Source organism: Ciona robusta, chromosome 4 (genome assembly GCF_009617815.1).
Source record: "Ciona robusta chromosome 4, ASM961781v2".
In the NCBI taxonomy this organism is placed as follows: domain Eukaryota; kingdom Metazoa; phylum Chordata; class Ascidiacea; order Phlebobranchia; family Cionidae; genus Ciona; species Ciona robusta.
The window spans coordinates 3,301,484-3,313,693 of NC_143238.1; the positions used below are offsets into that span (position 1 = coordinate 3,301,484).

The following is a 12,210-nucleotide window of genomic DNA, read 5'->3' on the forward strand; positions in this document are numbered from 1 at the left end:
ATAAAATCTAAGTAAATAGATAAATATATAACTGATATCTATATGTTTTTTATTTACCCTAAGTTTAAATTGTAAAACCACTAAGTTACACCTGTTAAATGAAACAAAGTCCTAATATTCCAGGTTATTTAGTAGTGTGTAGGAAGATATAGAGCGCGATTTAATTCTATTTTCTTCTTCCATGTGGTAATAAACAAAGAACATTCAAAGAATTATAAACCGTAACCTCACGACTCCCATAGAGCGTTGTTAGTTGTTTAAAACACGTTCAAATTACTTGGATATTATGTGCTAAGGTGTCACAACTTACCCCATAGAACTATACTTAAACACAACAGGGGTACTGTATTATATTTCGTTTATTAAAATGATACTGCGACAGTATGTTCAAAATGTTTTGCATTTAATGAGTGATGGATCGGGAATGCTTGCCTCTTCCGCGGGGTTTCGCGTACCCTCTACCCCGCCGCAAAGAAGACCCCACACCCCACTGTTTCACCCCAGGGGAATGGAACTGGGTGAATGACGAAGTGCGGGGGATTCTGTGAGGAACTTTTAAGCCCCTGTTTCTGAAGGAATTGGTCGCCGAAAAGTTGCGTGACGATTCCCACGGTGGTGGTTGAGTTTTGTTCGTCTTGTAACCTTCTCTTGGAGAAAAGCTGAGACGACTGGTGATGCGGGTCGTGGTGTTAGGGCCCCGGAAGCGGTCGGGGATTCGGTTCACACGACCGTTACCGCTGCTTGATGTGCTTACGGATTTTGGTTTGAACTTGTTCTGTACGGAGCCTGTGCTCGCAAAACGAGAGAAGCCGCCTCTGGGTGCGCTGGACGAACCGTTTCTGGAGGACCCGCCTCTGCCACCTCGGCCACGAGGTGTGAATTCCCGTTTAAAGGACGACGGCTGGCTGTTTCTGCGGGCTGTAGAAGTCGAAGGCATCGGGGCGGGTGGTTTGAAGAACGAGTTATCGTCGAATTTTTGCTGTTCTTCGTCCGCGGCAAGAAAGTCGTCCACGTGCATGGATGGAGGGCGACTTGTGTTCTGTTTTCGGTGACGGAAAAGGTCGTATGGTCGATTGCTTGGGTTGCCACGCCCTCTGCCTCTGCCTGTGCGTTGGTGGGAAACTAGGAGACCGTGGGATCGTTTAATGAAGGTCATTGTCTTGCCGAAGCGAGCGGAAAAGGTTTCGACTTTTTGGCGACGCTTTGCGCGCGCTGCTGCTGCCGCTTCTGACTCTTCAACGTCGTCCTGGAGGCCGCTGGATTTTGCGAGTTTGTTTACTTGCTCGGCAAGGTCGTAGCCGGGGCAGAATTTATCAGCTGTGGCAATCAAGTCGCATTCTACAACACGGTAATCATCTATGTCAGAATGAAGTCGGTTATTCTGTGGTGCAGTAAGCGATTGTCGAACGTAGAGAAGTGGGTCGTGCTGGCCAAAAGCAAATATCGGGCGGTTGGCAAACTGCTCATGTAGCGGTAGAGGTTCGGGAAGCGAAACTGCTTCGGAAATTTTCGGATCCGAAGTTGAGACGTCGGCAGCAGCAATGCTTTGTCTTAATGCAGATAACTGATCGAGTGCTTGTGCGAAATGATCAGGGTAGTCACGGTCGTTGCATGCTAACTCCGAAAGTTGTTTTTCGAGCGCTAAGAACGGTGCAATGTCCACCGAATCATCGTCAGTCAACAAGGCTTTAAATTCGCCGATAGTCAGCAAGCCAGGGTTGTCCATATCCGCTGTTAAGAGCTGTTGTATTAACTGTAACATATGGAATGCTGCGTCTACACTTGAGGACTGTGTAACGTTAAATCCATCACTAACTCGCTTGAGTCCGTTCCTCATGTGATTTGGTTTATCCACAATGCATTTCAAAGCAATCGGGATTCCAACACTGTAAAAGTAACGAAAATTAGCGTAAATCTCACTAAACTAGTAGTAAAGATGCGGAAATTAAAAACCTTACCTAGACCCAGTTAAATTGCAGAGAACTAGGAGAGCACGATTGTATACCCGGGGAGATGCGTTGGAAAGTTGACGCAGAGCTAAATTTGCAATTGCAGTAATCTGGTCGGTGGAAGGCAAAGCGTTCGCGTAGTTCTCTGTGCTACCATCTAGCGGTAGAAGAGTTGTGTCCTGGTCAACAAGCACGTAGGCTAAAAGTAATATAGCAGCAACTGCATCGGTCGGCGAGTCATCGCATGAAGCGTGCTGCCAGAGGTCCAATACACCTTGCGGTTCGCTTCGGCTTGCACAGAGGAAAGCTGATTTAGCAGCTGGGAGAGAAATGATCTCAGCAAAGGTTTGGATGACCGTGATCTGCTCGGGAGAGAGTAACATCTCTTTTTCGCCCGTTTCCTCAGCTGGGAGTTCGTTTCCCTCTTGCTCCGCGAGCACCGCGCTCACGGAGAGAGGCGCCATTTCTTCCGCGTATTTTTTAACTAGAGAGTGGGCTAGGGTGGGGGATAGGTCGACTAGTTGTTGGATTATTATGATCGTCAGTTCGACTAATGATCTGCAGGTGGAGGACGATAATGGTAGAAGCAAGGACATTATTTCATCAAGATGGGATGGTATGATGGAGCTCCATAGACGGCAAGTGGCAACCACAGAAGCTTGGGCGTGGTCTGGTGGCTCTTGTGGGGATATTATAGGCAGTGGTAGGGGGAGGAGATGGGATAGCAATGTAAGAGTTGGGAGAAAGTTGTCGCACTGGTTTTCCGCGAATGTCGTTATCTGTTTGAGCACTGTATGTGATTGGTCGCTGCAGGAGGAGGGGGAGAAGAAAAGAGAAAGAATTGAGATGGCTTGCTCCGTCATTTGGTCCAAGAGAATGGAATCTAATGGGTAGAGTAAGAGGTATAGGTCAGAGTAGAGCGAGATTACAGTGAGAGCGATTCGTTCCCCGTTTACAGTTTTGGTGTCGATGCTCGCCCCGAGAAGTTGTGAGAGCATTTGATGTAGGAGTGAATAGCTTTTCTGTGCCATGGAGGCAACCATGCAGTGAGTTAGCTGCTGCATGCCGGAAGCCATGGCTCGGTGGCCGTGGCACGCAAATTGTAAGGTTTTGTGGAGTTGCTCAATGAATGAGAGGATGATGTTGAGACTGTCGGTAGCGAAGAGCCGCATCACCCGAACTCTCGACTCTGCATCATCTTTTAAGTCCTCATCACTATCTGAAAAATGACGAAAAAAAAGTGAGGATAGTTTTTTATACAAAGGTGACGTCTATATGTGTGATACAATTTGATTTCATATGTCAGTTTGTTGCATGTGATTTTCCGTAGGCTATTTAACAAAACTGTATTTATGCACTAGGGAATATTATTTTTGTTGGGTCATGATCAAATTCAAGGAAAATTTTAAAAATAATTACCTGTAAAACATACATGACACAACAACCGAAGTGCCATACAGAGTTCTGGACCACTATCTGGAAGAGTCAACCATTCAAGCAAAGGAGTTGTCGTCTTAATGAACTGCGTCAGCTTCTCTATATCACTAGCATCACCAACAAGCTGCTTTTGAAGTGGTGTCAGCCAGTTCTGTAGGTCTTCTGAATGGGAAATTAGTTGCTGCTTGGAGAAGCATGGCTTTAGAAGTAATTGGAGATGTTTGTAGATGTAAGTCATGTCTTCTGATCTTTGTAGTGTCAGCAGCAGCAATGCACCCGCATAGTTGTTCACTGCAGAGCGATGATGGAACACATCGGTTTTCTTTTCATCTGGAATACGGAATGTTTTCAGTTGGGTTTAATTTCGAGGATATGTAAATATAGAATAAATGAAAATAGGAATTTAAACTAAATGAATGAATAAAACCCTTAAATAAACATGAAATTTCCAAAGTTGGTTTAATTAACGAGATATTTAGGTAAACAAAGAATTAGAGGAAATTTGAGAGGTTGAAATTAAAAAATGAATAAAAATGTAAATATTTACCTTCTGTTTCCACAGACGGCTCTTTTTCTGAAGAAACTTCAGATTTTTCAGATTTTTCAGGTTTTTCTTCCTTTTTGTTTTCTTTTTCAATTTCAACTTCTTTCACTTCTTTTTCATCCTCAGGTTTGTGAGGAAAAGTAAGGCAGGTGAGGAGGGACTTAATGTTGTCTTCTTTTGAGAGGACCTGGCTTACACATTGCTTTCCAAGCGGGATGTAAGTGATTGAGTAAAGAGTCTTGAACGCATGAACGAGCTCTTCCTCCACATCTTCCTCATCTGCATCCGACTCTAAGAGTCCGGAGACGAGATCCAGGGATTGAATTGTTTGGAGGTGGAACGCTAACTTTGCTCCGAGACGACACGGAGAGTCCTGAGCCTCGACATCGAGCATCGGAGAGGATCGCATCAAGTGCTGGATGATGTGAAGAGCTGAATCAGAGTTGGATGCAAGGTAGAGAAGACCGGACTGGGATGACATGAGCAGCTCGAGGAATCTTCCGCAAGCATCGAATAAAACTTTGTGTCCGGACACGATGGGTAAACTCACCAATGCTTGGATGGAAGAAAGAAGATTTGTTCCTTCAGCCAGTCTAAAAAAAGGGAGGCTAAAATATCAGATACTTAGTTAAAATTGTTAAAGATTGTAAATAACCCGGTTCCAATACGTGAGTATTGTTGACATTAACATCACAATCGTCGCTATCAAACACAGATGCCATTGTTACTATTTAATGCCACGAGTGTACTAGACAACGATGTTGCTCTTACTTTTAGCCAAGTGTAAAAAAAAATATATATGTAATATACATATGTATATTTTTCTTTTACATATCATTCTTTTCATAGTGACTTTAGTCAATTATTAGTATGGTTTTAAAACAAATTTTACACCAGACTTTGGAATAGGCTAGAGTCGCTACACCTGTGACCTTATCATGTAGATATCATCAAATTATATCATCCTTCTAACCTGTATACAGTTTGTTCTGATATCTTGTTATCATCCTGTGTCGCTGATGGTCTCTGTCTTCTTGAAAGAGGAAACATAAGAATCGGAAGTTGGCCGATCATTTTCTGGGGAGATTGGAAGCAAGAAGTGATCTCATTTAAACACCCAGCAATCTCCATCAACTCTTCTTCCTTCACAGTGACATCATTCATGTTGATGACTGATTCAAGTGGCATCAGGTTGCTTTCCTAAAAAAAGTGTATATAATATATAAATATATTATGTATCTATCATTTATTTTAAAGCATAGTAGTGGTTAAGTATAGTAGAGCTTTTCTGAGAAATTATTAAAACGAACATTTAAATGAAAAAAATGACAAAAGCATAAAATGGTAAATTAGTAACAAAAATTTAACATAGGGTTTTTATTATGTTTATGTAAATCTATATATATTCTATATAATACTGAAATACCAATAAATGGGCCTACCCTTCAATATTTTTTTAATAACAATATTAAATTAAGGACACAAAGAAAAAGTATAAGCGCAACTCATTTAACACAATAACAAATAATTGTTGAATAAAAACCAAAAGTTTCAACCTTGACAACTTCTTCATGAATTTCACCGTGTTGATCGTTCTCATCCGCATCGGCAAGAGGAGATTGAGAATCACAACTTTCCGAGTTACGAGATAACCCGATAACTTTACGCTCGCCTTTCTCGTGGACAATACGAAGACTTAAATCAACTTTAGTGTGTTCGTTGAGCATTTGCTGCAAGAAAACGTTGTTTGTTAAGGGTATAGAACAGTACTAGCTAGTAACTTTGGCTTGAAAAGTATAGAATATATGTTAAGATCAATAAAAGTAAAATTTTGTTCCTGAAATAACAACTTTTTATATATATAACTATATATATGTAGTTTTTTTTTATAGATTATGACTGGCTGTTTTAGTTACTACTTTTTTCGCATGTCTTCTTTAACATTCAGTACAGAAACAGTGTTTTTACAAAAAGAGTAGATTTAAAAAAAAAACTCCAACAAAATATTTCCAAACAAAGGGGAATTTGATTAAGAGCTGTCAGAAGTGAACATGCAAATGAAAAGTAAAAATGTAGGACAGACTTTAGACTGTAGTAATCTTACGTTTGGCAAAACTTCCTCTCTGTTTTCCTCTTCTTCATTTTCTTCTTCTTCATCAGCGGATGCGGATGACATGACGACCATCTCTACTCCTTGCACCTCCTCCTCATTATTGTAATCCTCCTCATCCTCTGACACGTACGCGTACTCATCTGGGATTTGCTCCATCACAAACGACTGAGTCACAACTTGAACTTGGTGCATGCATTCATAAAGATGAGCTTTCTTTGTCAACTGTGTCAAACCAGCAGCAACCCTGGCAGCTTGAGGTTGTAAAGCAATCTCTATAACCCATGCATATCCAGCTTGGTGTTTCGATGTTACCTCATCATTGTTGGTGTGGACATATATTGGTTTAAATAGGAAGCTATGCAACATAGCTGGCCAGTTGGTAGCAGCATCCAGTGCATGAAGAGCTTGTACTTTAACAGAAGAAGCGACATGTTGCTCCAGCAGAATAGAAAGGAGGTGACTGACAACATCTAGTTTGTCCAGTTGATCCACAGCCTCTGCACAAGTCCCACAAAGCATTTTCACCAACCCTAAACCAACTTTTATGGCTCGCACATTAAGTGCAATCAACTTTGCGAGCGGCCCGTCTAAATCCAGTGCATGTACTGCCCAAACTGCAAGGACTAAATAATAATCTATTTCTCCATCTGCTGATGCATCCAGGTAAGGCAATTCAGATGTAACATTCAGAGTAATTTTTTCCAGGTTATTAACCCATTGTTGTTCTTTCCCTTCACATAGTTCAGTTACAGGCACCCCATTTTCTTTAAAAGTTACCGGGCAGATTTTTAAGGTGGATTCAACCAGTTTTTTCAGGTTTTGACATGACTTTGAATGCATTGTATTCGTTTGTTCTATTTCATCGTCGTAATTTTGTTGGTTTAATTTACTATGAAGAGCTTCATAATCTGTCACATCTGGTGACCTGAGAATGAAAGAGTGCCGGTTAAGTAGAAATGACACATTATACGATTTTATTTAGTAAATGGTGGTTTTTTTTTTGGACACAACTCAACTTGGTTTTTTTGGACACAACTCAATTTTTTTTGGACACAACTCAAGCTAAATGTTTAACAGAATAAATGGTACAATAATGTTTGACTGGAGTATAGCAACTACTTTTAGAAAGTGGTGTATTGAATCAAAATCCTCGGTAACCAGTATAGGTGTTAAAAAGTAATGTGGAAGCCAAATCGTACTCTGGTATTACAGTGGCAGGCATCCAGTGGGACCATCACACCACAATACAAAATAAATGATTGAATTTTTCTCAGTTGCAAATTATGAAAACGTCCTACCAAATATGCATTTAAATTTCATATACGTATTACAAGGCAAGGCAGAGGGAATACACTTGTTTTTAAGATGTTATCTAACGAAAGAATGTAAGAAAGTGATCTAACCAACCTAAAGTATGAGAGAGGGAAGACTTCCATGTCGAATGGATTAAAAGTCATCATGGATGGAGGAAGGAGCATATCTGCTGTCATCATCGCTTCCATATCACGAAGATTTGCCTCCTCATCCATTTCATCATCGCTGATCTCTTCATATTCTGCTCCCATCCACTCTTCATCATTCTATTGGATGCGGGGGAAGATGTTAGGAATTTTTAAAAGTTGGGCAGGATAAAAATAAGCTTAAGTAATTGAGTAATTCATCACTAATTTATACTTAATTAATTAAGAATGAAATCCTGTTTAAACTTATTACAAGTGGGAGAATCGAAAAACGAAAATAAAAATAAATTTGAAATCAGCTGCAGAAATGGTACTGGTACTGTGGTAGGGGCTGTCAACAACTATAATAGCTTATATTGTAAAGGTACACTAATAAGTTCACATAAATGTAACAGGCTTACAATGATGTATGTCACAAGTAAGTTCACATATATATGTACTGTAAATGTGGTCACACCTGCATTTGATTTGCATTCACTTCATCATCATATTTTGTTTCATCTTCCACCATTGTATCTGCTTCTCTTTGCTCATTGTGTGGCCCCCTGTTTGTGGGTGGAAACTTCTGGGGTATTCGATCATAGCCATGATCCTGGTCCATGTACCGTGAGTTACCTGGCTGATACCGATAGTTGCGCTGGTCAACATGAGGGAAACCTCGCTGATGTACTGGTGGATTGTTGTTGCCACCACCTTGCAGAAGTGAAACCTGGTTTCTGTACATTTTATCACCAATTGATTCACCACGGAACATAAAGTTATCTCCACCTCGCTCTCTAAAAGGAGGGTTCGGGAAGTTATGGGTTGAAATAGGTAACCTATCGCTTGTGTCTTGGCCAAAGTTTGGATATCCTGGTTGGTTCAGATCGCCAACTGTATTAGGCTGCGGCAGCATGCCAGGGAGAGGCAGAAGGGGTGGATTTCTCATGAAATCTCTCGAATCTCTGCCTTGGTATGGAGCACGAAGGTCGTCTACTGTCTGGAACTCAACCCCGTGAGTTGGTGGGGGTACGTTGGGTGGGGGGCGTGATGAGACACGACTTAAATTCTCACGACGGTCATGGATTGCTTTCACAGCAGAAGCATCTGAGCCTTCTGCTCCGAAAACAGCGATGGTTACAGAGGTGTACCAGCCACAGCAGAGCAGCTTGTTGGTAAGAAAGGGTAGGCGTGGGAAAACGCTTGTTTTTGAGTTTTCTTGGTAATCAAGCGCACACAGGTTTTCAAAGGTGCTCGCATTTTCATTCTTTATATCACAGGCAAAGAAGTCAATTCGAAAATGAGCGGGGTTGGTGTTGCCGCGTTGTCTGCAAATATAATATCAATTACGAACTGGAATCATGCCGTTTTATTGAATGTATCAAATTTGTCCTTCTGTGCCAGGGCATGAACAGTTATAACACGAGTGTTCTGCTTTACACACCTCATGCTCTTCATATGAAATTTTGTAGGTACCTCTATTTTTTGAGAAACTTTATAATTTTTTTGGTGTATGCCGGACAATTTAGACAACAGTAAAAAAAAAACAATTGCTGTAAGAGACCACTGCATTGGAGCAATTGCTCTGTCTTGCCCAATGCAATGACACATGTGTTCATATTGGTAGCAGCCTCAAGCATGTAAGTTACCAATGACTGTAAAATTTTCATTATCAAGCTTACCCATCAAGACAGAGTTGGTCACTTAGCCTAGAACCTCTTGGTATGATTCGTATTTCTTCAAGCACTACAGCACATGGGAAGTCAATGATGGCCCAGCTGTTTGTAACACTTCCATCAGGGGGCTCTTGTGAGAATGTATCACAAAATAGAAGTTTCATAACTTATTCCTATCAGTGATTAATTTCTACCTTAAATAAGAGGTAATTAAACTCATTTCAAGACAACAACATGTAATAATAAAGCTACTACCGTAAACATTAGGACTGAAAGTTTCAAAACTTATTCCTATTATTGTTTACAATCAACGTAAAACATATAAAATAGGAGGTACTTAAATTCCTGTCAAGACAAAAAATGTAATAATAAAGCTACTACAGTAAACTGAAGAACTGATAACAAAATATGTCAAGATGTTTACATTACAACTTTTGTAATATAATCAGCTACCGCTGTCTTTTCTTTTTCTTTTACCCAAAAGCGACTTTCTATTTCTATCACCAAAAAACTTGGCAACAGAATGTTTTGATCGTTTAACAGAATCTTCGATTGAGTCAGAATCATTAGAACTAAAATGAAATTTCGGCCACCAACTATTTCGACCTGACTCTATCCAAAGTTTTTCCACAATTCGTTTTTTATGGGTACCCTTACACTTACGTGCAAGTTTTAACGCTTTGCTAAAAACCTGCCATATTTCTACATCACTTGCCCAGCAAGGATAATCCAGCATATCCATAAGAACATTTAAAGCTGGAATAACATCGCCGTTTTCTTGTTCTTTGTCTAGATTTTCTTCAGGGTCTTGCTTAATTGCTTCTAACCATTGGTTTAACAGCAAATGATGCAGATCCAACATTAATTCTGAAGCAGGGTCAATCCGCTGCAGTCTTTTTAAAGTTTCAATTTTTAAGTCGGTTTCTTCAGATGTAGTACTAGTTAGAAAGTTGTAGAGATACCTATGAGCATTCGGATTTAACTCATGCGTGCACGAATACATACATAGGTCTTCTTGCGCTTCGGACAAATTTTCATAAAACATGTAAATTTCTATCAGCTTTAAAATAAAAATGTCCCAAACACCAGGCTTTGAAACTAATCCCGAAATATGGCCAATGGCCTTTTCAGCCAGCTTCTCACAAGTTGTATTCTTGCTGACATGAAATGATGTGCTAATAAACTGCCCATGTTCTTCTTCATCTTCCTCAACAATCAGTTGCTTCCAAAACACATACTCAAGCAAGCCCAGATAACCCTCACAGGTTGGTGTCCAGGTTTTAATATCCTGTGCCCGCCTATCACGATTCGTTATAGATCTATCGATCATTCTGTAATTCTGCATTTGTTCCTTAGCGGCTGAAAAATCATGTTCCATCAAAAGGCCAAACACATGTTCAATCATGATATGGGTTTGATCAATACTCTCAAAGCTTATTCCCATTATCCGCTTATGAGTGATATGTATCTCTGCATTGTGGCAGCCAGCTGGATGGTGAAATATAACATCATTTCCCACCCTCCATTTAATCTGTACAAAAATAAATACATTAAACACAGTCATGATCTATTTCAAACACAGCATATGGGCAGTGGTAGACATCCAGATGCAAGAGCAGTTGACCATAAGTAAAACTTCATTTTAAAAATTCTAAAATAAATAACTGGCGGAGTCCAAGTCTTACTGGATTTTACTATTGTTGTCCATAACATGGTACTGCTACAAATACCTGCAGACCTTGACTACTTTTAGTTACTAGTAGGGATGCACATTACAGAATAATTAGGTATTCTAGGATATCCTAGAATACTTTATTTCGAATCTAGAATTCCGAATCTAGAATTTCCAATCTTTTTATATTTATAGGAAAAAATAATTTTACCCACATAAGTCAGTTTATTGACTCTTTCATACCCGCCTTGTTGGAACATGAGCTGTAAAATGATCAAAAATTGTACTATTGGGTAGTTTTTGCGTCATGAAACGTATAGCAGGCTATGAAAAGACGTTACGAAACGTTTACTCTTGAAAGTCCCACAAACACAAAAATATTTTTTTTCAAAATTAATAAGTTTCAAAAATTGTTAATATAGTATATGAGATGACGTGTAATTACGTCATTAAACAGAATACCGAATCCCGTAATTAGATTCGAATACAAAAGGATTCGAATCTCACGGATTCGAAATTCTGTAATGTGCATCCCTAGTTACTAGTTAATGGTTATCAAAAAAATTCAATTACTTCATTGTAAATATTCATGCCACGTCTGCTCCAATGCAATTTACAAAATCCAAGCAGAAGAAGTGCAGCATCTCCCCACCTAAGAACATAATTGAAATAATTTGCACAATGTACCTTACTCCTAATCATTACATTATAAACAAATTCTACAGTATATATATACTTTATGTGTTTATCTAACATTTTTATTCATGTTCTGAGATAATAACAATCAACGCACACAAAACTATACCATTATAATTTTATTCAACTTTATAAATATAATAAAGACCAAATTAATTAAATCAGCGAAAAGAAGTAAACGAGGAACAAAATCAGTGGTTAAAATAGATTTATTTAATATTCTGATAAAAAGTAGAGAAGTAAAAAATATTCACTTGTGTTGCAGCAGTTTTGATCGCAGAACTTTCAGGGTATTTGGCCTTGCATGGACGGTAGGAATTGTGTGGATAATTTCCTCTTCCCAGTTTTGTAAATCGTAAACAACATCGAGGGTTTTGGTGACGTCGAAGACTTGATTACGAGTGTCGTTGAAAAAAAACGAATTTAATAACTCCACACTCGTGCTTTCCAAAACCGCTTGCAACGGCTTGGAAAATTTATCGACGAAGTTACGGTCCCGGTAAGTAGAAGTACTCATTGTATGTAGACGTTGTACTTATTTATGTACCAAGCATTCTTCCGTTTTTTATTGCTTTAACCAGAACTAAATTTCCCATAACACACAGACTTGCTCACTTCATATCTTTGCTGCATGCCGAACATTATCAACGATTTTTAAGCTACAGTTATGCGGATTTAATGGTG

At 39.5% G+C, this 12,210-nt stretch overlaps 2 protein-coding genes across 2 annotated transcripts; both read right to left on the minus strand.

Moving 5' to 3' along the window:
* Window positions 1-341: 341 nt before the first annotated feature.
* LOC149736684 (protein virilizer homolog) lies at window positions 342-9,322 on the minus strand. The gene is made up of 10 exons (XM_089876342.1): window positions 9,165-9,322; window positions 7,961-8,810; window positions 7,451-7,623; window positions 6,035-6,968; window positions 5,487-5,660; window positions 4,904-5,130; window positions 3,934-4,523; window positions 3,369-3,716; window positions 1,959-3,168; window positions 342-1,886 (listed from the first exon to the last, which is right to left on the minus strand). The coding sequence occupies exons 1-10, from the start codon at window positions 9,320-9,322 to the stop codon at window positions 404-406; spliced, it is 6,147 nt and encodes a 2,048-aa protein (XP_089732468.1). The 3' UTR covers window positions 342-403.
* Window positions 9,323-9,345: 23 nt separating this feature from the next.
* On the minus strand, window positions 9,346-12,201 carry LOC149736685 (TATA box-binding protein-associated factor RNA polymerase I subunit A-like). The gene is made up of 3 exons (XM_089876394.1): window positions 11,781-12,201; window positions 11,404-11,482; window positions 9,346-10,689 (listed from the first exon to the last, which is right to left on the minus strand). The coding sequence occupies exons 1-3, from the start codon at window positions 12,041-12,043 to the stop codon at window positions 9,604-9,606; spliced, it is 1,428 nt and encodes a 475-aa protein (XP_089732520.1). The 5' UTR covers window positions 12,044-12,201; the 3' UTR covers window positions 9,346-9,603.
* Window positions 12,202-12,210: the final 9 nt, after the last annotated feature.

What these genes read in the sequence shown, in the direction of transcription:
- LOC149736684 (XM_089876342.1), bottom strand. Translation starts at nt 9,322, where the DNA reads ATGAAACTTCTATTTTGTGATACATTCTCACAAGAGCCCCCTGATGGA. An exon ending in GACCAACTCTGTCTTGATGG is followed by an intron (nt 8,811 to 9,164) that starts GTAAGCTTGATA and finishes TTATATTTGCAG; the next exon opens with ACAACGCGGCAACACCAACC. An exon ending in TGCAATTTAACTGGGTCTAG is followed by an intron (nt 1,887 to 1,958) that starts GTAAGGTTTTTA and finishes TTACTTTTACAG; the next exon opens with TGTTGGAATCCCGATTGCTT.
- LOC149736685 (XM_089876394.1), bottom strand. Translation starts at nt 12,043, where the DNA reads ATGAGTACTTCTACTTACCGGGACCGTAACTTCGTCGATAAATTTTCC. An exon ending in TCAAAACTGCTGCAACACAA is followed by an intron (nt 11,483 to 11,780) that starts GTGAATATTTTT and finishes TTATGTTCTTAG; the next exon opens with GTGGGGAGATGCTGCACTTC. An exon ending in GCATGAATATTTACAATGAA is followed by an intron (nt 10,690 to 11,403) that starts GTAATTGAATTT and finishes ATTTTTGTACAG; the next exon opens with ATTAAATGGAGGGTGGGAAA.